This window comes from Chroicocephalus ridibundus, chromosome 9 (assembly GCF_963924245.1).
Source record: "Chroicocephalus ridibundus chromosome 9, bChrRid1.1, whole genome shotgun sequence".
Lineage (NCBI taxonomy): Eukaryota > Metazoa > Chordata > Aves > Charadriiformes > Laridae > Chroicocephalus > Chroicocephalus ridibundus.
Window position 1 is genome coordinate 40,637,347 of NC_086292.1, and position 24,923 is coordinate 40,662,269.

A 24,923-nucleotide genomic window follows, 5' to 3' on the forward strand; every position below is an offset into this window, starting at 1 on the left:
GGGGCTGAGCACTCTGAGCCCTGGACCATGGGGACCACCACACAGGACCACCATGTACCCACTGCACCCTGTGATGTCCACCCTTGCCGGCACCCCTCGCCCTGGCAGCACGGAGCCCGGCCCCACACCTTCAACTCAGCCAGCACCAGAATGCATTTGAGACACCAACCCCACATCGCCTCCTTATATACCTACCACTTTGTTCCACTTTGGGCTTTAATGGTGTTTTCCTCGGTTTAAGCATTTGCTTCTTGAGCAGAGAGAAGGCCTTGGACTGCTGAGCTTCAGACAACACTCCCATATTCCTGAGGAGCCGAAGCACCCTGTGGAGCAAGAACGGCTTCGCCTTGTGCTGGGCCACCTTGAGACGACTGATGTGAATTTTGGGCAGGTTGACTTCTCGACCACAGTTGTAAAACCGAAAGAGATTCCAGGCCAAGCTAGGTCCAAAGGTGTCCATCAAAATATATCTGGAAAGTTTAAGGAGCATGTCACAGGACAACTGCTTTTCTTGGGGTTTCTGGCCCAGATTCTGACTTGGCAAACTTCTCCTTCCCTGGTGACCCAGGAAGGAGCTGCTCCCGAGCAGGCTGGAGGCTTTGTACGAGCCCACGGTCCCGGGAAGGGTTTTCTGACTGTGCAACAGTCCTTCATAATCCGGATCCCACAGAGAACTGTTGGGATTCAGGCTACGTTCTGAAATAATCGTAAATACAGTAAAAGCTGTTAAACATAAACAGCAAAGAATCCCAGTGGGTTTGTTTCTTCAAAAAAACCCAGCCCTCAACTATATCTTTCTTTCCATTTATCAATGTTCTGCTGTAGCCCTGGATAGAATGCAGATTGCTACATTACTTTGACAAACTTACTGAATGTTTCGACAGGCCAAATCAATGGATTTGCAATTTTTAGGTACTACAATGTAATAACGATTATTTGTAATATTTTGTTCAAATTAATGCTTTCTGTAATGCTCTGGAAAACTATCTTTGTTATACGTAAGCACGCTCCAGGGTACCCAGACTCCTAAAAAAAAAAATGCCAATCACCAAAAAAGTATGCACTTTTCCATATGCATTTTCTGAAAAATAAGAAAAATAATGATTCCTATTAAAGACTACAAAAGCCTTTTTCATGCATGACTAAGAAAGGAAACTCCTATGCTCCCACTGGGCCGTTTGCACGTTGGGTCCAGCCCCAGGGCCCAGCACAGCCCCCAGGTTTCCAACAGATAAAGGTTGGGTTTCAATGAAAGGCTCAGTTTTGCTTTCTAGGTGACCTCGCTGGTCTCCGCCTGCTGATTAAAGCCATTAATTAGCCTGCTGTACCAGGGTTAAGCTGCCCCTGCTCGAAGGCCACAGTAGCTTCATCCTGCGGACAAGGAGGTACCGCTATGGGAGAATCCAGACTCTCTGGAGCTTAAATTTGCTTCTAAGGCAGTGCCCCTACACAGCTCCCCTTCATTCGGGCTGAGCCTGAAGGTTCAATTTGTGCCCTGAGAATTGATCAGTAAAGCAATTAAACGCAACGTAAGGAGGCTGGGACTCCACGATGAGTTGGGCTGCAAACACACAAGAAAGCTCTAATAACTAAAAGGGACAAGGAACCCAACACTTAATTGCATCTTGCCAAAAGTGTTTGAAATAGTTAATGTTTTAACGTAACGGCACACTGCTAAAGGCTGGAGGTCACGTCCCCGGGAGCCCTGGAATGTGCCTGCAGCCTTCCCCTTCATTTCTTAGCAGACAACAAGATTTTTAAGAATGTTGTTCTGTTTCTTAGAGGTGGATCCCAGTCCAGCATGTTTGAGAAGCTTCAGGTATTATTTTTTTTTATTTGATTCAAGATTAAGGTTATCAGCTTGAAGTAGCTGTGACTTACGGTCCAGGGGATTGCTTGCATATTGTAATCATATTAGTTAAGTGTTCTACTATTATGTTGGAATTTTACACATCAAAATGCACATTTATGGCTGCAATTCATCCCTGAAACATAACCCTGTAGCGCTTAGAAACTGCAAAATATGACTGCTAGGACTAGATGGCAGCGGATAACTCAGGAATATGCCATAACGAAAGCAGCATTTTGCATCTTTACTGTATCTTTCATTCAGAGCAATCAATAGCCATTGCAAGAACCCTATTCATAAGACCCCTGAGAGATCAATGAGCTCTTCCACTCGCTTACTGATGGGTTGACCCGAAGGGGAGCAAACTGCTTGTGCAAGATCCTCTGGAGGAACAAGGAGAGAGGGAGGAGGACCCCAGTAATATCGGGGGGGGTCCCTATGACCCCCTCCTCCTGCGCAGATGTGTTGCGGGGCAGATGGTCCGTGTGGAGGAGGACCAACACACCACTGCCATCCGACTGGCGCCTGTCTGAGCCGAAGGGAAAGGGCTTTGGGGTAGACCCAAGGTGTCCTTAAGTGCACCTCATGGCACGGCCGCAGCGGAGCGACTCGAGATGTAAGCAATGTTAAATCTTTAAGTACGTCTGCAAGCTTTCCAGAACAAACTGCCGTGTAAAACATCGTTTAGAATAAACAAAACTTTGGATCAATACCGTGTCTTCAAGGCAGCCCTGAAACCAAAAACGGCCTGAGGAACTAAGAAAAAATAAATCAAGGGCCCGTTGCATGCAGTCACCTCCAAAGCCACGGTCAAACCGCGCCGTTTATCTACGCCTCCGAGTCAAACTGGAAACGAGAGGCCCGTTACCCTTCCGTTGTTTTTTTTGTCAGATAAAAGTCATGGTTAGCCCTTCCAGCCGCACTCCTCCTCCTCCCGGCCCGGGACACCCCCAGCCGGGGCAGCCCCGGGCCCGGCCCGGCCGGAGCGGCGTCAGCCCACGCTGGGCCAGCTGGGGAGGGCGGACCGCTCCCGGCCCCCTCCTCCTCCTTCTCCATCCTCCTCCTCCCCGCCAGCACTGCCCACCCCACCGCCGGGGGACCGTCACCGTGTCGCTACTGACTGTTGACGCTCGTCGCCTGCGCCCCGGGCCGGGCGCCCACCAGCAGCAGCAGCAGCAGCAGCGGGAGCAGCATCCGGGCGGCGGCGGGGGGACCCTTGGGGGGACCCGGGGTTCCCCGCCCGGGGGGGCCACCTGCAACACAGACAGAGGGGTTGGCCCCGCAGAACGCCGCCCCCGCCTCGCCCGGCTGCCCCCCGCCCGCACACCGCGGCTTGCGGCGGCTCCTTACCCGTCGGCGCCCGGCGGAGCGGCATGGCCGGCGGCGCTCCCTTCGTGCCCGGGCCCCGCTGCAAGCCCAGCTCCCCCCCGGCGCCGAGCCCGGGGGCTGGGAGGCTGCCCGGGCTGCGGCAGGAGGGATTTTTTTCTCCCCCACCTGGCCGGAGACAAGGGCTGGTTATGTCGGGAGCTGCCGCCAGCCGGCACTTGCGGGCGCAGGGCGAGCAGAGATGCTCCGGTCTCCGCCGAATGGGAAAAAACTTCGTCCAGGTGCCACACAGAGCAGAAGGGAGAGCGCACCTTTGTGTGCGGCAGGCCCCGGGTAAAGCTACGAGCCCAGGGGACAGAGGACTTGCCCATGCCCCAGCAAACCTACAGGAACCCAGAGTTTTACTTTATAAAAGCAAGGTAGCCCACCACGCCACTGGGGCACAAGGCAATCCAGAATAAAGCAGGTTTTTTACCTTTACAGGAAGCAGAAGACACTGTACAATTAACATGCTGAAGGTGTAGGGGTCATCTTGGGATTTCTTCTTTCTTTGACGTTTTTCTTTTTTTTTTTTTTAAATTTTTTTTTTATTTTCTAGGCATGTTACTCTAACACTTTCTGCAAAGTACCGCAGGCACCCAGCTACAAACCCAGATGTTGCCAGAAGCAGCATGTGAAAGGAGCGGTGCTCGCTCTCCTGCTCCAAGGACCGGCTCATCCTTTTTACTGTTGTAACAGTTATGAGACCCAAATATTGCACATATAACCTCCCTCTTCGAAATTCATCCCAATCCGATCCAAGAATTACTGCTGGGCTTGGAAAGCAATAAATACTAAGCAGGTAGTTTCTGTGCTTGACCTCATCCCCCAGAGCGGATCGACCACCATCAAACAGCCACCGGACCCTTAACCAGTGCTGGGAGTACAAAACGATGACGTTTGCAACTCAAGGCATTTCAGAGCTAAAATGGCTGGTGAATTCCACAAAGGATACAGAGAAGTAAGGTAAATGGACTTAAACGAGATCATTAATTTACATTCACGAGAATAGACCCAGGGAAGAAAACCTTTTCCAAATGAGAACAATCAAGGTTTACTGCTGAAGGAATCACCAGAGGAAGAACATGCATTGGTTCTCGACTTCTGTGTTCAGCATCATTCAGAAAAAGCAAATACGATGCAGAGTTTATAAAAGATGTGCACAATACCAAGTGGAAACACAGGTTTGGGCATTTCGAAAGCTAAAGGCTCAGCACCCAGAGCAGACTTGCCACAAGTTACAGGAAGAACGAGGAAGAAAAACGCAGCAGAGGCAACTCGGGGTAACAGGTCTCCATGTGAATACGAGTTAAATTTGTAACAGTTACATAAACTGAAAAAGCAAATTCCCTGAAAAATGGTACCTGTAAAGCTGTGACAAATGTTTCCCTCTGGCTTTTCAAAGCACAAACGTTAAACAACTACTGACAGAAAAGCAGATGTGCCACATCTTACCTTCCTGAAAAAAAGCCGCTCTTCCCAGATGGCTGTACTATATGAACAAAGTCACCCAGGAAAAACAAAGAGAGCACCCACATCGAGAAAAAATATTCATGATCATTTATACCCTTGGACGACCCGTTGCATAATTTATTCAGGCCCAGCCAGCCCTTTTTACAGCGACACCTCGATAGCTCTAATATATGCATAACAAGTCCTCGCAAAGGCCCACATTACACATTTACATGACAGAATGTCAGCAGTTTGCTGGAACAGACTATTTTTTTAGCCCAATCCAAAGTTTCTCCTTCGTAACCTCACATCATCCCCCTTCCCGTGATTTAAAAATTCGGTTATAACCTTTTTTCTTTAAGCAAATGGAGAGCTGAAGTCCATTGTCTTATTAGTTTCATGAGTTGGCCACTTTGTTTTTTTTTTTTTTCAAATAATAATTCTAATGTTGACCAGTAGTGTTTGTAAATACCTGAAATAATGATACTTTGATACAAGTTTACAACATGAAGCAGCTCACTAGTACTATTTGCTTTATTTTGTATAAAGCAAGTGTCAGAAAATTATGAAAATTTCAGAATTCATTTAAGAACTATTCCACAGGAACAGGGATACAAGGAAAGTTATTTAAGGGAGCAAACAGCTAAACAAATTATTGACTCAAAAGGGAGGGAAGAAGATCCATACCAGTAGATCGCTGATAGGTCAAGTAACATTTTAATTAACAGCAAAACATTTGTGTTAGTTAAATGTAGGTGAACTTCACAAAGCAAAACAGACAACACAAAAGCCAGAAGAACAGTGAGGCGAACTCTGAGAATTAGTTCGGCAGGAATTTGGGCAAAGAAAAGAGAGCACAAGTGGAAATTCATGTTCAGCCAGAACATTGTGACCTCGGGCTGCATGTGCAGAGACTGTGGGACACACGACAACGTTGAATTCAGATTGGGGGGGGTCTCATTAACAGAGGAATACCAACAATAAGCAAAGCAAATGCAAAGACAAGTCACAAAATGACTGCAGGAGTTAGAAAAGCAGTAATTAAAAAAAATAATAAATCAATTTATAGGGAAAAGGTTAAAAGTACCAGTTTGCTGAAGTAAAAGGGTAGCTACAAGGGGAGGAAACATTGAAGGCTGAAGTTTTTAAAGCAACACAAAGATCAATCTGGGTATCAAAAAACATCGCCTAATTAACTAAAAATTCCCCAAGTCACTACCTGGACAGGCTGACACTTTCCAAGGTTACCTTGAACACCTACACCATAGACATCAGCTTTGTTCCACAGGGCTACAGTCTCAGGAAGAACACATGCAGAAATGGAAGAAAATCCACCGCGGATTTATGAAGGTGCAAAATAAAACATAATTAAAAAAAACAGAGAGAGACACGTATGTGAACATTTATTTAACATACAGGAAGGAAGCAGCAAACTTGAGCTGATGATCAGGCAAAACCTGCCAATTTTGGCTGGAACAGCCACCAAGAGAAGAGCTGGGAGCCTGTGGCTTGGAGCATTTAAAACTCACGACTGGACAACACAGATGCACAGACACGAATTCTAAGGCTGCAGATGATGTGGAGCAGGACGGGTGTCCCCATTTCCCCCCGCTGTAAGTGAAAATACCAGTTTTCCTCCTTTTAGAGTAACAGGGCCAAGTCAATAATCAAAGACAACAGACTCACTTGACAATTAACTACAGGCCTCTTATAAGGACTCATGACAACTATGTTCCAGCATTTCTTCTAGGCAATGAATCATGACTTTTTGTTACTTAAAACCAGCTGAACACCATCTAAAACGAATCTCTTTTACATTTGATTTACATACCAAGCTTCATGGAAATGTGGCTTTGTACTTCAGGAGAATTTTCCTTGAAAGGAAGGAATTAAATAATCAAAATCAAGTTACTCTACCCAGTAATCCGTACTTTACACTTTCCTTGTGTATGAAAATTATGCACCAAATAAGATTCAAAAATTCAGCAAGCTCTAATCCATGCATCCTTTATTCCATTACAATCACTGTGTTGCATTCTAGCAACAGGACACAAACTGCAATCAATCGCGATCAATTTATACAACAATCTGAGGCTTACAGTACATTTAAGGCCTTTAAATTTGGAAAAATTAGACCTATGCTAGTAGTGTAACAATTTTTAAGTGTCTTGCATTTCTGATGCATAATCTGTGCGATTCCAGTGTCAAAGAATCAAATTACTTCTAAACTAAAAAGATCAGCTCAATGAAAATTTAGTTACATAAATTCATCAAAACATAAATGTGTAAATTTTTTTTTTTGTCCTGGAAACTTTATAAAACTTTAATAGCAAAATAATATAGGGATAAAAACATATTTTAACAAAATGTATTCAATCATATACAAACCAGAATTTTGCAGTTTATTGTAACTAGACTTAAATTAAAACTACCAATTAAGAATCTATGCACAATGTAAATTCAAATATGTACAGTACTTTTAAAAAGTCTACAGGAATGCTTTACAGAAGGAAATGTCTGTTATGGCTATTATTCAGACCATCTGAATATTAAAATGAGTTTTCTAGTAGTAAATTTACACATTTATTTTTAAACAAAAGCAAATTTGTCCCTAGTTCCTTTAAGAATATTCCAGTTATGTTTATACAGGTAATGGAGAGGTCGTTACAGAGTTTAGCCCCATATAGTAGTTTATCTTCAGGAAAAAGTATATTTAAATAATTTACTCAGGAAGATCAGTAAGTTAACAAAAGAACACTAGAAGGGAGGAGGGGGAACTTCATCACAATAACTTCCCAGTTACAATACCACAGCTAGAAACTTCACAGAGAAAGCGCTCCCTTAGATTGAACCCATGACTGATTGTTCAGAACAAGCTGTAGCTCGTAACAGTTGTGTTCTCCACGCTGAGAACACTGGAAAAAAAAGTCTTTGTAGGACAGAATTATAAACGATCTGAAGCGAGACAGAGAAAACTGATCTTCGATTAATACAGCACTAGGTAAAAAGTGTCCCCATAAGCAGCTAGTATTCCCACTTCCTTCAGGGCAACGAAGCTAAAAATTGTTGGAATTACAGTAGTTGACCATATTTGTGTGCATTAGTAGAATAATTTCCAGATATAAAAGACAAATTTCATCAGATGTTTGATTAGAACACCCTAAAGACAGGGTATTTCTTCATAGTATAAAGCTATTACAGCTATCCAGTTAAAGCATGTGCAAAACCAGGTAATTTCTTCCGTTCACAGTAACTGAGGTAAAATCAGGTAGGCTTCTTCAGGAGTTGGGAAGTTCATGAGATATGAACTGTTTTAGTCTCTCTAAGTACTGTGCATAAAGCTCTATGTCATTATGCCCAGCCCCTTCCACCCAGAGGGGCTCCACGGCCCGCGGACATCGCTCGTACATGGCCAGGCCGTGGGAGAAATCGATCACCTCGTCTTCGGTACCGTGGATTACCAACACAGGAGAGGTTACTTTAGAGATCTTGTCAATGCTGGAGAGATGGAAAAAAAGAGAAACAGAGCTCAGCTTGGGGCTTTAACTTTCACACCATCACAGAAAGCAAGCTTAACTATCGACACACGACCCAGTTACCACTGCACGTTTTTAAGCATCTGCAAAATGTTGGAATTGTGCCCAAGAGACATGGAACCAGGCTCACTCCCCAAATGCACGTGGAAACAGGAGCCTGCACTGCCATCACCATCATCCCACCAGTTCTAATGACAAGAAGCTCAAATGGTCACAACCAACCCCCCTCCCCCCCCCCCCCCCCCCCAAAACATAGAGTATATGAATCACAAAAAACAATGAGAGGCAAAAAAAGATTCCACAGGATGCGCTGCCAGCACGGACTCTTCACATTACACATTATCAACTTCCAGTTTAACAGATTAGGAACTAATTAATTACATTCCAGTCATAAGACTCATGCAAAAAAAAAAAAACCTCAGCTCATGAGGTTTGAGCCTGTCTTTAAACCCCCCAAATTAAGGCAGATTCAGCTCAAGAAAAACAATTCGTTCTTTGTCCTGATTGTCTGCGTTCAGATGGCAAGAAAATAAACTGGGGAGAACAGCATTACACGAGGATATTTAACTGCAAACCAGAAGAAATACAGAGGATTTTAAGTCATGCAACTAACAACTTCTGCAAAGTGGCCTTAAATTTTTTTTTTTTTTCCTTTTGTTCGGCTACATTTAGCAGACAGGTATAGCTAGTGGCCACCTCTCCCAGGAGAAGGGGTTCAGAGGAAAGGGAAGAGCGACAAAGACACCTTCACACCTCCGAGTTCAGGCCAGAACCCCCTAATTACGAAGCATACTGGTAGCCCAGGAGCTTCAGAGTGGTCAGCAGCAGCTTTCTGACTGCCTTCCTACAGGCACCAGCGTTTATTTCCAGCCAGCCATTTCACATTGGTAGGTACCGCTAATCCCAAATGAGTATAGAGGCACAGCGTGTTAATGAACTCTCAGTTTCCTACCAGCTCCGCTTACATCAACAAATGGAGGAACTGGCTCAGGACATTACGCAGAGTATGGGATAAAGTAGGTGGAAAAATGAATGTTAGTAATATTCAATTTGACAGAAGGACAAGTCTATTTCTTTACGCTATCTGATAGAAGGTGCTTGGATTTTCCTGCTCCTGAAGAACAAGAAAGCACGCAATTTTGGTAAGACTAGAGATTTTACGAAGTGATCCAGGCTGCTTAAAATGATTAAAAAATATGGATGCCAACATACACTGGCTTAAAAACAGGTTTAAAGAAGCTTTATGAAAATATAAACTTAATTAAAAATTAAGATGTAGGCTGAAGCACTAAACCTCACACATATAAATCTCAGCATTTAGTATTCTAGACAACCGTCATTGATATTCCAGTAAACAGCTGAGAGTAAACACATTTCTGTCTCAATACTTCTCTAAAAAAACAGGCTTCATGTCATTTAAAGAGGAAAAGTGTTATTTAAAATTAAAATGCAGCCTATTTCATTTTTCCTGTCTGGAACTTGAGTTGTGTGCAACTATGCTGAATACAGAAAAATATCCCAAGAACATAAGAGAGACACCAGAATAATGCAGATTTCTTTTCCTCATAATTTTCATCCCCAAATCAATAACATCGCCAAACGTAAATACTTTATAATCAACAAGCTATACAAACTGAAGTCTTAAGCCCATGATGGGTCTGTCCCCGAGTTCCACGATGTGACAGACACGTCAGCTACAGAGATGTTTATATGTAATTTTAGTGGCTAGATACTAAGTTCTCATTTATTGTAGGAAACCAGGAAGCTCCTTTCACTTCAGCATTCAGATAATGAAACTATTTTTTCACATATAGTCACAGACCATTAAGCCAGATAATATTTGTATTTTGCAGAAAATTGGAAAGCGTCCCATTGCCAACTCAGCGACTCATAAGGCAGTATTTAAACTGCACATTAGATTTACTTAGTATTCTTAGCCATACCGCCCTGCAGCTAGCGAAATCTACAGAGACCAAATTCTCACGGAGCCCCAACATAAAATGCACATAATAGCAATTCACTGTAGGTGCACACAGATCTATTTGTTTCCCGCCGCGAAGACAGACAGTTGAGCTGCACACATTCAGAGAAGTACACTGCTGTTTATTTTCACTGCTTACAGTCCGAGCGAAGTCAGGCTGACAGCAATGAACAGCTCAGTAGGGCAAGAACAAAATACTCAAGCGCCACAGTACATCTGTTGTCACTGTTCTCCCCCCTCCCATTTTTTCTTTTTTAAACTTTTATTTCATTTGGCTGATATCAGCTAATCACTGTTACTTTTGTAATCAAAGCTATTTTTAAGGCTTTGGTTTTTTCCACTCTAGCAGAAGCATTTCTAAGTGTTGGATTTCACGTTTAAGGATGATGAACGAGTTGGAATGTGTTTCAAATTCCATCTGCACCTTCAATAATTTATTTATTTATTTAATTAATAACTTTTTTGGAAGAATTCTAAACATGGGGACTGGACACTGATACCATGAGAGCTGCTATTACTCGGTCACTTTGTCACTGTTCTAGCTGGTCTGGCATACAGATTTATACCTATGGCCTCCCCCACCTTCTAATTTTAATCTGTTGTAACTAAAATAAAGCAAACATAACAAATGCTATGAATATGCCCTACTACATTTATTGCAAACATGACCTTCTGAAACAAAGCCAAGCTTTGCACAAGACTTCAGAGAGTCTCTGCTTTGTCTTGTCCCTTCCACAGGCCACTTAGCTTTTTATCTGTGCCTCTCCTTACCCCCACCCCCAAGTCTATATACACTGCTGTAAAAGAGACTGGCTTCCCCTCTCATATTCTCCCATAATTTAAACTGGGTGAAATGAGAACTTTTAAAATATTCCTAGAACATCTGCTATTCCCAAGACCGATACCATTCCCAAATATTTGGATACTCTAATTTAGGTCTGTTGCAATTGCTTTTCAAATGAAACACTAGGCTATAAAGGCAACTGCTTTATCTTGAAACCACTTGTATACAGCTTTCTGCATGTAAAATATTCCAGAGCTGCTTGAAACAGGCTTAAAATCTTCCAAAAGAGGGACAGTAACTTACTTTATTTTGGTCACAGACATTAGGATCTTACATGATCTCCATCAGGGAGGAACAAGTCTCAGTATCTTTAGTGATTTTATATGGACAGCGTACTAAAGATGCAGAAGTGTTTTTTACTTACAGGGACCAAAGGCAAAGAAACACTAAATGCATTCCCTCAAGATGATCCATGAAATACAGAAAAAAGCTGAAAAGTGAACCACACCAGTCTAACACTCTATCCTGTGACCCTCTTGTTTTCTCCCTTTAAAAGCAGAAATTAGTTATACCTTTTCTTCTGCTGATCTGGTAAGCCTATAGCAATATTTTAGCAAGCAGCTTGAAAAGAGCACATCCATTTCATGGTACCACATTACCTTCTAAATCAAAGCTGACTGACATGTTAAGAGTGTACAATTACTAGTTTGTTAGCCTGAAGGACTTAATAGTGTATTATCAGTCGTTAAGCTACTACTCCAAACTTGACAGCATAAAAATTCTGATATTAACAACCCATAACACAAAAACCAGGAGGAAAAAAGTTAGCTGTAAACACGAAGACTTTATTTGTTCGTTGAGCTGACTCTCACATCAGTTTGAGACTCACATCAGCCTGTTTCTTACATGGTGATTCTCTGCTTGGATTTAGGTGCGCATACCTACAGTTTAAAATGCAGGTGACAATTCAGTAAAGTCCCCTGGAAAGTTACACAACCAGTCCCTTTTAAATACTAAAGAGCATATTGAGTACAGAACAACCCTCTTTGCAGCGCTTATACGTACCTTGGAAAAGCATCAAAGCAATAGGTTTTCCTAGTGTCAGGAAAAGCTACCCGTAATCCAGACATCAAGGGAGAATGAAGGATTACTGCTGCACACTCGTACCGAGACGCCAGGTCGACTGTAGGGACAGTACCAATACTCTGACCATACAGAATAATGTTCTCAGGACTAACACCATACCTGTAGAGAAAAGAAACATCGCTTTAAAGAGACCACACTTCACATCACAAAAGCAAAAAACAAACCCAAAGGAAAAAAAAAAGGGGGGGGGGGGGATAAAAACCAAAGCATTCCTCCTGCCCACTGTAGCTCTTTAAAATCTGTTCCTAGGAGAAATTACTTTACAAGTCTAAAATTTAAAACAATACAGTGAAGTAAATAAACCATTTCAGAGGTTGAAGGGAGCTATCCTGAAAGAAGGAACATCAGTTTGTTCGTTAATCTTCACCATCTTCATGAACACCTCTTTCACTCCACGGCACAGCAAGTTATAAATTAGACTTCCCCCCTACCCAGAGTCACTCTCAGGAATTTCAATTAGGTATTCCAGAGGCTAACAACCTCTCCACCATTAAACAAGACAGTTACTCCTCTGCCCACCTTTCTTTCCACACAGCTAGAACAAAAAGACCAAACTAGAACAAAATTGTTAGTGTAGGCAAAGACACCAAAGATGATAAAAATTTGAGAGGATAGTTCTGTTCATTTTTTCAATTTCTGATCAGTGTAAATTATTCCCCATTTTTCTTTTCCAGTTTAAAATATGTCAAGCTTATTTTGTAACTAAAAAGATACATCATTCCATAAAATTCAGGGTTCACAGGGAGTCCTGGATGGCTCCACAATATTCCCATCTGCTCTATAAAACTGTCATAGCTTATGTGCTGTTTCACAGCTGCAGGAAGAGGGTGATACTAATTCAGTTTTTATTTAAAGTACGCAAAATATAAAGGAATTTGGAAGGGACACAGGAAGCGGCGACAGTGGCTAGGAAGAGGTGACGAGTACAGTAGTATTTGGTCGCCACAACTTGTTAGGAAAGCTGAAAATCAAAGCTGTTACTCAGTTAATTATAAAATATTTACCCAGAAATTTCTATGTATAATTATACTTCCTAATGCAGGCTATATGAAGAATAATGAAGTGCAGAAAAGAACACATTTGTAGTAGAAAATTTGTGCAGAACCGGTTTTTTTGCCAGTCTACACCATTTACAGTCCTGCTGTCACTGCTACGATAATGAAAATCAAACCCTACGGTGTAGGTTATACCCAACGTGCACCTACAAGGTTTTAACTTCTTTGCCAAGCTGACAGTGAGGTGTATGGCAGGCCTGGATACTACTTGAGTTTCCCGCAGCTAAATGATTGGGTATGGGCAAAAGAGCGAAAATTACAACGGAAGAATAATCAAATTAATAATTAAAGTTACCATAGAAGAATAACCCAGTACTAATCATCCAACTACAGGCTGTCAAGATTGCTGGGTTTTATGATGAAGTAAAACGACACTGGATTGTAGCCTCTGTGAAACTAGAATTTTCTTAATATTTCTATACTGCTGAGCATAAGGGTGCTTTTGGCATCTGCTGTAGTATGAATAAGCAACTGTATAAAAATATCTCCCTGGAGGAAAATTTTACCCTCTTGGTAACCAAGCAGCAGCTCACGTTGGTGGTCTATCACCACAGCCATGGCCTGATGTTTTTAAAGAGATGTTGTGAAGCTCTTTTAGGAGAATTTTTTATCCCTTACTGTTAGAAATAGTCCAGCACACAGTAGAGCCTAGTTGATTTTGGTATATATGGTAACAGGACCTTGGAGCAAAGCTTTGTCCTCATGGACTTCATTCCAGCTGTTGAGTGGAGTGAGCTGGAGGCATGTACCTTTGAAGGCAACACATGCAACCAAACTGTTGATCTACCATCATAGTAGCATCGTATTAAAGACAAGCAGAAATCCATCAACATTGGGCTATGCAAGAAAACAGGGCTGGAGCAAGATCTCCTATGCAGCACTTGAGTAGGGATGGAGTTATATTAATGCTGGTAGGTTTTGCAATACTACCCTGAACTCCAGTATCATGATAAATGTAAAGTCTCCTTTCTAAAAGGTTTACAATCTAATCAGAATACGGAAATAGATGTCTGAATCAGAATCACAGGATAACAGGACACCATAGGGTAGCAAGAGAATTCCTTCAACATGTATAATTGCCTTAGGATATTTTCTTCAACGTTTATCTGCTTTGGATTCACGCCTTTTGATGCTATTTTGTTTCTGGAAACAGCTCATATTGCAAGTGGAACACCTTGCTGCTGTTGCAATAGATACTCTAGGAAAAAAAAAATATCTCCATTTCATAGTATGCCAGTTAAAGTCAGGTACATTCTACAGCATCATTAACAAATACACAACCGAGATCTCTAAATTAAAAGTAGCCTTCCACCACTAAATAAATGCTACAACTATCCAGTGTCTAACTCCGCAGAAAGACAAAGTGACAATTTTGGGGGGAAAAAAAAAATCTTAAAAAAGTATTAGGACACTGAGTTAGTGCACTTGTAGCCTGTCATTAGGTCAAATGCCTTTTCTACTTCGTATTCCTACTGACAGACAACTAAAAGAATCTCTTGGACCATTTTAGTTAGGGAGAGTCCAACTTTCCAGACGGAAGAGCTACTGTAACAGATATATCTTTGTAAGCCCTTTACCATCAATCAGAAGGTGAGACATATCAAGCTTACCGCAAACATCAGCAGAAACAGCTACATGTAAAATTTATTTATTGCGAGGCCAAAGGACATATGACAACTCATAAGCAAGGGCCATGAATAATTGACACACGCGAGGTTCTTGAAGCTGAAGGCCAGGGCTTGGCTCCATGATACTCTCTCCGTGTCTTCAGGAACTGGGGACTCAGCAGGCACTGGTCAGATGGGGTACGATACGACCTGGGGATTTTATCTTTAAAATACAGTATCCTTTAAGCAAAGGCTGGGCCCCTTCCTCACTCTGCGAACTCCCTTGTGGTTCTAGATTCTTGTGCAACTTGAAGAGTGATACAGAAAGGGAAAGAGAAGAGAGGAGGAGCAGACGTGGATAAGAAGGCGGCAATGAAAGGGAAGCTAAAGTGATATAGGAAAAAGGAACAAATATGATGGAAAAAGGCAAAGGACATTCTGAGAAAAGAGGAATCCTGTTACAATCTCCTCTCCTATTAAGGAAGAAAGTTCTTCCACCAGCTAAACAGCATCTCCTAAAAATATCCTCCTAGAAACACACAAGCTCTGGTCTCTGTGGAAACAGAGCTCCACTGACGGAGCAGGAGACCCAAGTTAAATTTCTCGGTCTGCTCCTGCACCTCTCCCGTGGAGCCCATCAGAGAGCTCAAAGCAAGCAAGGCCACACTGCAACATGGAAACCAGCCTTCAGCAAAAGCAAAGTAGGAAGCAATTCAAACAGTTACCGTGGGCACCTGTAAAACACTGATTTGACAAGGGAGAAGAAAAATAAAACAAAAAAGGGAGGCATGCTTTCTTGTCAATTACTGAGGAGCACAAAGCTACTGCCATTTAAAACCATGCAAGCATTTCTACTCCCTCCTACCCACAGACACTTATCAGGTGGCAAAGTTCTCCAGCCCAGTCTGCTCTCAATAACCCACGAGCAGATTATCTGGATTAGGGATTACATTTCTTAGGTGTGCAAAAAAAAAAAAACCCCAACCAACAGCTACCTGCACCTTGCCCATCCAGGCCAGGTCTAGCCAAGGCACCAACACACTCCACAGTTAATAGTAACACAGGGATTTTTATTCCCCCCACACCCCGTGCTACTGAGTCAATTTATACAAATTAGGTTTACCAGTAATTCTGGTCTCCTTATGCTGGCATGAACTACATGCACAGAAGCTGGCTGTTCTGAATCCATATCCCAGACTTTTCTGCTTAACTCCTGCACAGAGAGACCTCAGTCACACAACAGCTCAGCGGGATGACGGAGAGCGGGAATATCGCTGACAGGGAGTTCAACGAAGGAGGATGGGACACAACCACTTCCAGTTCACTCTGCTGAGCCGTACGGCTGTGGCTTGGGCCACGTCCCTCATCAGCTTCCTCATGTAACACAGATGATTGCATCAACTGCCTTTGTAAAGCACTTAAAGCTTTCTGGCTGGCAGCACTATGTACAAACTGTGTATTATCATAAAACATCTTTAATTATGAGCGTAAGATACTGATTTCGCCCCTGCCCCTCCCCAGGCTCCAGTTCTGAGTGACAGAGAAGGAAAGCTTACCGTTGCTATTTTTACTCTGTTGAAAGCGGCAGTGGAACACCGCTGCGGGGACCACAGATGTGTCACACAGCTGAAGCCCTGCAGTGCTCTCGGCCAAAGTTACAGCATCTGTGCCAATCCTCAAAGGTGCTAAATACATATTCATTAATGAGGCCAGTTCTTTTTTCAGGCTTACTGAATCAGTGAAGTTAAACACAGCTTATATTTTCAGTTTTGAAGTTTTACGGTATTTGTTGTTCCAATATCCCTTACTTAAACTGGAAAGCAGATAGAACAGCACGGATATGGCAACAACAACAAATCAGTTCTCAAAACCAGTCACTGTAGCTACCCAGGCAGAGCATTTTGACTACAGAAACCCCATTTCATAATGCTGTCAAGACCTGCTGTCTAACTGCTACTAAACTAAGGCAGCTACTGGTGGTCAAATTTTCCTTAAAACACAGCATATAAAGGTAAAAGGCCAGGAAAACCAGGTAACTGGCTCGTTCCTTCTTGCAAGAAGACAGTTTGAAACTGTGCACTCCCCTCTCAAGGGAAACACCACAACGAAACGATTCATTTCCAAGACACACAGAAAATCCAGCATGCTCAAGAGCGACACAAACCACGCCACATCTGGAGGCAGTAGTGACTTCTAGAGTACTTTAGTAGAACATATGTGTCCTCAGTTACATGACCTTCACAGGCTATTCTTCAAGTCTGTTTCTTCCTGCTTACACAAACCCATTTGTCATAACGTAGTATTTGTTTCCTTTTCAAAATGCATTACCTCTAAATTTATAATCCAGGGGAATTTAGATCGCTTGTTAAGAAACACAAATAGGTTTTTCTATAGCATTACTATACTCTTCCATAAGATATGGATCTACATTTTCAGAAATAAGTGGTTATTTAATCCAGTATGAATCTAAAAATCTAATTTTGGCAGTAGAAAGGAAAACCAGAAAATCCCCAATAAAGTAAAAACCCCACACAGAGACCGCATATCTTGAACAAAAATTTATGTTGTAGGACCTTCATGTTAAAAAAAAAAAAGAGAAGTTTGGATTATTGCAAGTGATTTACAGTATCAGAACAAAACACTGAATTTCACATTGTGCTTCAGCAAGTACCACTCCAGCATGTCAGCCAAAATACCACAGAAATCACAGCAGATTTTCAGCCTAAATGCCAACACTAAATTGAGAGCGAGGCATTAGATTAAGGATTTTTGGTGTTAACCATAACATCAACTGTCAAATGAGAAAAATCAGAATTTTTTCAAGATTCACAGGAAACCCTGGCACACAGCAAGAGTCCCTGCGCCAGTTTCTCACTCCAGTTTCCTTGATTTCACACAAGCATAGGTCTAAAATTCTTCAGTTTTACTGAGCACATTAGACACTGATTATTTAAATTATGCAATGTCTTCTTCCCCCTATGCCTCGTTCCTGTCCAAGTCTACAAGTACTATGTGATTCAAGTTCAGGTACATCAGACTCTCTTTGACTTCGCATTTTCATTGTAGCACGAGCCAAAAATGGTTTACATATTCTGGTTTATGAAGCTACAAAAAAAAAAAAAAAGAATTTTTTTTGGCATATATCCCAGCACACTGTCACAGGAGCAGACAAATAATTCCACAAATATGTTCACACTCAAAATAATTTCACTGGCTGCCAGAGAAATTTAATCAAGGAACCTGCCACGGGTTTATAACGCTATTATTTTACTGCCACACCTGATAGTTACTTGGTTACACTATGGAGAAACCTCAGTGCTAATCAATATAGGCTAATACTGGAGTTACAGAATGAACCTATGACTCTTGAAAATGCCCTCTTAAAGGCTATTTTGCAAGTTCATTATTTGCAAATACCACACTACTACAGCCTTGCTGGACTATGTGATTGTAGCACTATTCCAGTGATGCACCAGCTCTTCTTTTCATATAAATGGAACTAATGAAAGCAACTTCTAGGCACTTCTTAAAATGATCACTTGCATTGCAGTAACTTTAATTATACAAAAACATGAATCACTACAACTGCTTCTTGACTACTGTCTTGTGATAACCAGCGACCTGTTATCAAATACCGAGAACTGTGCTCAAAGTTCAACCAAGCCCTAACAAGGATATTAAATATCACTAGCGAGCTCAAGCAACCATGAGAAAAAAACCAGATGATCTACATGCTGTCGAGTCGTGAAGCCACTGCGAGTTTGCCCTGAACAACCAGGGCAGGTAAAGAAAGGCTATTTCATGGCATTCTCTGCTACAAACTGTAATAACATTACATTTTAAATTAAGTGAATTATGCTAACCTACACTGAGTAGATTTGGAGTGTTCGTTGAGTGTCTTTTGTTTTTTTTTTTTTAAATAATATCCAAAAAATACCAGTTAATCTAAAAAAAATTGCGCCTTTTTCAAATGCCACCTTAAATTACCTTGTGTTCATCTGCCTTGAACATCGGCTCCTGAAGATGTCATGTTTCAAAGTGGAAAAACACCTTCTCTAACTAAAGCACTTCTGCTCAGGACTCGAAGCAAAATCAAGCACTCTTGAACAGTAAATCCATTCCCCTCCTTTTTTCCCCAGCTTCACTGCTGCAAGTGAGTTTCTTCTGCCCCTTCTACATCCGTTTTGTTGGGATATTTCATACCACACCGTTGCAGCACTTCGCCTTGCTTGTCCTGCACCACCCATTCTTGAGCCAGCTTCCCACCACAGCCAAGCAGCAGGTCTGGTCTGCGGTCCATCTTCTGTTACTCATAAATCAGGCTCCAGCCTCACAACCACTTGGAGTTAGTGATCTCACAGCAGAGACTGTCTGACAAGTGCACTTATCCATTCTAATTTTTCAAGCATTTTTCAGAACTAACAGTCAAATGGGAAGTGAGCTATCAGAGCATACAAAAATAATAGATGGTACGCATCATCAGCCAGGAAAGGAGACTTCTGCAAACTTGTGTTCTGGAAGAAATCTCTTCCAAGCTAGCTGAACAGTAGCAAAACACTGTCATACAGAAGACAGAATGGGCAGAAAATATGCAATCTGTGCTTGCAGATAATTTTTTTTTTTTTTTTTTTTTAAAAGGAGTGACAAAGTAAAACCACCTCTGTTTTCTCTTGTACTAAGAGCTCAGCTGTATTTACAACATGACTTTTCACCACCACAATGACCCAGAACACTAAATTTTGGTGTTTGGTTTATGTTAGGTTGCTCATTTGTCTACCACATGAAATAGCAGTTGTACGTATAAACAACAAACAGATTTGGAACAGTTGCTTCTGCCTGACTGAGGGTTTGCTGTTTTTGGTTTTTTTTTTTCCTCCAGACAGCAGGGAATGAGGAAACAAGAGTTTTCATTAAACATGCATTGAAATTTAAGCAGAAAGTTGTGCCATGGGCACGCTGATATAAGAACAGAGTAACTTTGCCTCTACATTCATTAATTCTTTCATAGGGAGTGGAAGTTAGCGAGAAGGCCACTGACAAACAAAACCAGATGCTTGCAGGACATCCAACAAAAATCAGCCTTTGTTTGCACTCCTACCTTTATCATACCAGTACTTTATGACAAGAGGTGAATTACACTCCAATATTCAGTGCGCATTCATGCAAGGAGATGAAGGGAACACTTTCCTAAATGAATTCCTAAATAAACCCCCCTAAACGTTGGGGGTTTATTTTATTTCCCTAATCACAGGGGCAAAAGCAGTCCAAACACGCTGTAAATTGAAAGACAAGAAGTTAGTAGCAGTAACAGGAGTTAAACACATGGGTACATTCAAACCTAATTCCCACCCCCCCAACTTTCTTTGCTTTAGCAACCTTAGAAATCAACTAGAGTTCTGAGGCCAGCACTGTGTCACAAGGTTATGGTTTTGAAGACATACACGTGCTCTCTACTCTTCATAGTTTCTTGCTTCTGACGATTAGGGGACTGGAACACCTCTCTTATGAAGAAAGGCTGAGGGATTTGGGTCTTTTTATTCTGGAAAAAAGACAACCGAGGGGGGGATCTTATCGACACTTATAAGTACTTAAAGGGTGGGTGTCAGGAGGGTGGGGCCAGACTCTTTTCAGTGGTGCCCAGGGACAGGACAAGAGGTAACGGGCACAAACTTGACCATAGGAAGGTCCACCTAAACATGAGGAGGAACTTCTTTCCTTTGAGGGTGGCAGAGCCCTGGCACAGGCTGCCCAGAGAGGTGGTGGAGTCTCCGTCTCTGGAGACATTCAGAACCCCCCTGGACACGTTCCTGTGTGACCTGCTCTGGGTGACCCTGCTCTGGCAGGGGGCTGGACTAGATGATCTCCAGAGGTCCCTTCCAACCCCTGCCATGCTGTGATTCTCTCAAAGCACTTTCTTAGAGCAATCTTGATTTACACCATTTAGTCCCAAGACACAACAGGTAGATGGCATACTAAAATGAATCTCTCACTCCAGTTATTTTAAAAGTAGAGCACTGGAGTTAACTGTAACAAAGTATTTTGCATTTAATTAAGATGCTCTTTAGCAAATAAACGTGGAATACAAAAGTCTTAAGCTTTATTTACAGGAAACCTTTACTGGCGACTAAGATCTGTCTTGATTGACCACAGCATCAATAATTAAAAAAAAAACTCAGTCAGCTACATTCTATTATATATTCTTTACTGTAACCAGTATACAAAATTTATATTGCCAGTCTCTGAGGTACATTTAAATAACCTGAGACAGCAGATAAAATTCTGTTGCTTTCACAGAGAAGCTCAGTTAGTAGTATCTTCTGGCGTGAGGAATTCATTACCTTCACCCCCAGCTTGTATCTCATCTCTAACCTGCTGTGGTATTTTTATTTCAGCTGCACCCATCGTACTCTGTATTTTGTAATGCAGCAGAGCTAAGACAGATGAGCACGCTCCTCACAGCATTTAACAACAAGACATTAAAACTTTCACAATCCTTTTACTGTTGCAAAAATCCTGCACTTTCACTTTACATATCCTGCGCTCAAAACCAGAATACTATTCCCTAAAATTGTACTCCCATAAGGGTTGTTACGAAGAACAAGAAAGATTTCACGATATCCACGTACCTAAACACAGTATCTTTTTATATAAAGACTTCGGGTAAAACAAGTATGTGTCAACTAACAGAGAAACTGTGCTTGAAATAAAGTGTCCTCTGATTCCATAGGAAATGTCAAAAACCCGAGTGCAAATATTAACACTGGTTATGCATTCCCACAAGTTTTGTGCTTTCATAGCTGTTTCTCAGATTGCAGTTATTTCCAAACTGGAGAGCCTTGCCTTACTCCTGAGGCTGAAAATTCACAGTGAGCCAGTGCATTCTGGCTCACCTCCCAAGCCCATCACATAACCCTCCTCGCCATCCTTGGCTCAGCACTGGGCGATTGAGGGTTTACAAGCCCGGAGGAAGCGATCTTGCTGCTCTCCAACAGTTCTCAAAGCATTTTTGTTCGGGAGCACTATATTATTCTTTTAGTACTCCCATCTGCTTATTGGAGCGCCTCTGACACCTCTATCTTGGAGCACTGCACTTACCCTGCACTCCACATCAAAAACTAAATTAACTTCTTTCCGATATATTTTCCTCACCTCTACACACTATGGCACCACCCAATAGTTTAAGGCCATCCTACCGCAGCACTAATTGCCATGAGCTACGCAAGGCTTCAGCCTCTGACGGAGGAGCTGGGATTACTTATCAGAGAAGGAAAGCGGTGGCTTTTGACCCGAGCTGCTGCCTGCTCCACCCACCTCCTGCATTTCCACCCTTTCGCCAGGTACAGCTCAGCTGCTCCCAAAGCGGGGAATAACTCCTGCAGCGCACAAACCAGAACAGGCAAGACAAAAAGAAACGGAACCAGTTCAGTTTTCTTTAAATGTAACAGGCTGTAGTTTCTGAAAAATACAGTTCTCACTGTGTAAGCACATAAAGAAAACAAGACTAACCCTGAATTGTAGTCAAACTGCAAAGCTCACCTAAAATTTCACACTTCCAGGTTTAAACAGCTGATTAGCTCTAGACGCTATAACTTAATAAAAAAGGTATTGCCAACCTGAAAATCTTAAAACAAAAGTATATGTAAATTCCGCTGAAGGCAATTGCCCACATGCTCTAGAAGAATTAAATGGTTTGCTAAGCTGGAATTAATCCTTTGGAGACAAACATTAGGAAGGCTAGATGAAAAAAAAAATTCAAAGCAGACCACTCAAAAATCGGTGATACCTACAGGGCTCGGCCCTGGAACTACCCAGGTCTCCTCCCACCGCTGACTTAAGAGGAAACTATTTAACTTTTTCTTTTGTGTGCGGGATTTCTGTTTTGTGGTTTGTTTGGTTTTGCTGTTTTTCGGGTTTTTTTCCATTCTTGCCTTTCTTTTGCATTCTCTTCCACCTATTTATTATAATTTTATTTAAGCCTCAGTCTCTAAGTAAAAGCTATTTCATCTACAGGTTTTACACATAACCTAATGTTTTCAAAGATTAACAGCATTAAATGACTAGTTTTGCTATGATTCTTTGATACAGCTTACAAGCCATTAAATGTGAAATGCGTGGCATTGATACAGCATTTTGCTTACGTCACCTACAGACATTCGTAACTATATCCTGAAAACAAGCTGATTAAAAAAAAAAAGATTCAAGTATTACGCTCATAACACTAACAGAGGAGAACAGAGAAAAAGTTGACCAGTCTCAACAAACAGCAGGTGCTTGTATCCGAAATCCTATTACAGCAGACAAAGTTAAAGCCATTTTCACACCGTTCTTCCAAGACCCCTGGAAATCTGAACGCAGTCTCTCCCACAGAGCACCAAAGCCAGAGTCCAAGAGGATTACACGGGAGCTGGAGGGGATAAGGCCAGACAAACTGGATACATCATTTCTTCCCATCCAGAAGCATCAGCATAGCCCTGGCAGTGATCTGAGAGTCTCCGACAGAAAGGCGACAAGAGGTCAGAAAGGCAGGATGGAGGACAAGAATGGCCAAGAGGTCCTGATACAAAAGTCATTAGTACCAATGAACTGGTCCAATTTCCTAAAAAGGACCAACAGCAGATGACTGCATCTGTCTCCAGTATATGAATTTTTTATCAGCTAGCATTATATGAAGATGACTCAGCTGGCAGCAGGCTTTCTCCTTCCCTTATATACTGATATTAATATGCTCAAGCACTGCAGAAGGGCAAACAAAGTTATTAAATACGACTGGGCTCCTCTCAAAGATATGCAATACCTCATAAACACTGATGTGCTCTATGCAGAAGCCAAGCGAAGAAGTGTCATGGCCCATGTTATCCAGAAGACTACACATCCTGCTTGGATAGTCCTCTTCAATTCTCTGGAAATATTTCATGTTTGAGTTACTCTAACCATTTCCACAGATTTAAAGAAGAAAGGCAGTGGGTTTTTTTGATTTAAAAAACAGAACAATTGGTGATTCCTCTGCACTGACACATCTTCTGAATCATAAATAGGAAGAAATCCTACTTGGATAAGTGATACTGTAACCTCTATTTTTCCCCCATTCCCAGATAAGTAGGAAAAACACACACCAATTTTATAATTGCTCCAAAGACTGAGCTTTATTGCAGTGTGAATCCATATGCACTTAAGCGTCTGCTTTCAAAGTAGTGGTGAATTCACAGCCTCACAGAGAAGCACTACTCTCCTGATGAGTCTCTCCTGCCTTCTCTCATTATCCATTTTCAGCTAGATTCGTTAAATATTCTAAAAAATACCAGGAGAGATAACGGCCAAATGGAAGACAACAGTAGTTTCATGAAAGCAATCTATTACTAGAAAAGAATTTTCCAGCATCTTTTCAGAAACGAGAAAACGCCACAGTTCTCTCTTTCTCTGTGCCATTTTTATATTGGCACTCTGACTTTTAAATCAGACTCATCAATTCCTTTCTTCCTAAGCATCCTCAAGTGCTTCCATTCCTGTCGCTCAAAGACGGGCTGACTTGACTCTACCAGGATTAAAGATCTGCTGTTCCACAAAATCTATACATTAGCAAGCCAATATTTAAACCTGCACTGTTTTATACTTCATTTTCCTCTTGTGCATGTTCCGTTAATGAACTTTTAGGATGCTGAATGTTCAGGCTCCAGTAACAGTCAATATAAAGCTGATTAAAAAAAATATATAGCAATCACCAGGATTAACAGTACCAGATGTTCTAAAACAGCAGACCACAGATAACTAGTTCAGAGCTTAAAAATCAAATTTCCTAGCCAAAGCCTTTATCATCACAAACCCAGGGGCTAAATCCCTTCTCCCAGTAAATACTACTTAGAATTGTGAACAATAAAATTTAGCACAGAGTCAAAGTTTTTCCTGCGCACTTCTGTTCAGTTGGAGCGCTCATGAAACCTGCTTTGCGCTCTCCAGGAACTTGACAACATAGCACAAAAAAAGTAATTTATTACCAAAACAGATGTTTGTGTTTAATTATATGCAAAACATTAGATATCGGTAGATTTTATCTATTTTAAAGTAACAGACACTAATCTAAGAAATGGGAACAGTATTTCTGCACATTTAGAAAAGTACTAACTTTCTCATAACTTTTCTAAACTCACATC

The 24,923-nt window shown here is 41.8% G+C and overlaps 3 protein-coding genes across 5 annotated transcripts in view; all 3 read right to left on the bottom strand.

The window, feature by feature from the left end:
• The window catches only part of CEMIP (cell migration inducing hyaluronidase 1), a 118,851-nt gene extending 118,567 nt beyond the window's left edge, over nucleotides 1-284 (bottom strand). Inside the window, exon 1 of the mRNA XM_063347432.1 lies at nucleotides 196-284. The gene's annotated coding sequence lies outside the window, so the exon portion shown is untranslated. The remainder of the gene's footprint in view (nucleotides 1-195) is intronic.
• LOC134521212 (inactive cell surface hyaluronidase CEMIP2-like) overlaps nucleotides 1-3,270 on the bottom strand; it is a 60,914-nt gene extending 57,644 nt beyond the window's left edge. For 2 of the 3 annotated variants that reach the window (XM_063347428.1, XM_063347427.1), the window contains exons 1-3: nucleotides 3,200-3,270; nucleotides 2,971-3,102; nucleotides 196-696 (exon numbers count right to left, since the gene is read on the bottom strand). In XM_063347428.1, coding sequence (XP_063203498.1) covers nucleotides 196-696; nucleotides 2,971-3,102; nucleotides 3,200-3,224 — 658 coding nt within the window. In that variant the 5' untranslated portion in view covers nucleotides 3,225-3,270. Of the gene's footprint in view, nucleotides 1-195; nucleotides 697-2,970; nucleotides 3,103-3,199 lie in introns of those variants that run through there. The other variant, XM_063347429.1, reaches the window with a different exon arrangement.
• Nucleotides 3,271-6,657: 3,387 nt separating this feature from the next.
• Nucleotides 6,658-24,923, bottom strand: part of ABHD17C (abhydrolase domain containing 17C, depalmitoylase) — a 30,520-nt gene continuing 12,254 nt past the window's right edge. The window contains exons 2-3 of the mRNA XM_063346366.1: nucleotides 12,033-12,212; nucleotides 6,658-8,164 (exon numbers count right to left, since the gene is read on the bottom strand). Coding sequence (XP_063202436.1) covers nucleotides 7,945-8,164; nucleotides 12,033-12,212 — 400 coding nt within the window. The 3' untranslated portion in view covers nucleotides 6,658-7,944. The remainder of the gene's footprint in view (nucleotides 8,165-12,032; nucleotides 12,213-24,923) is intronic.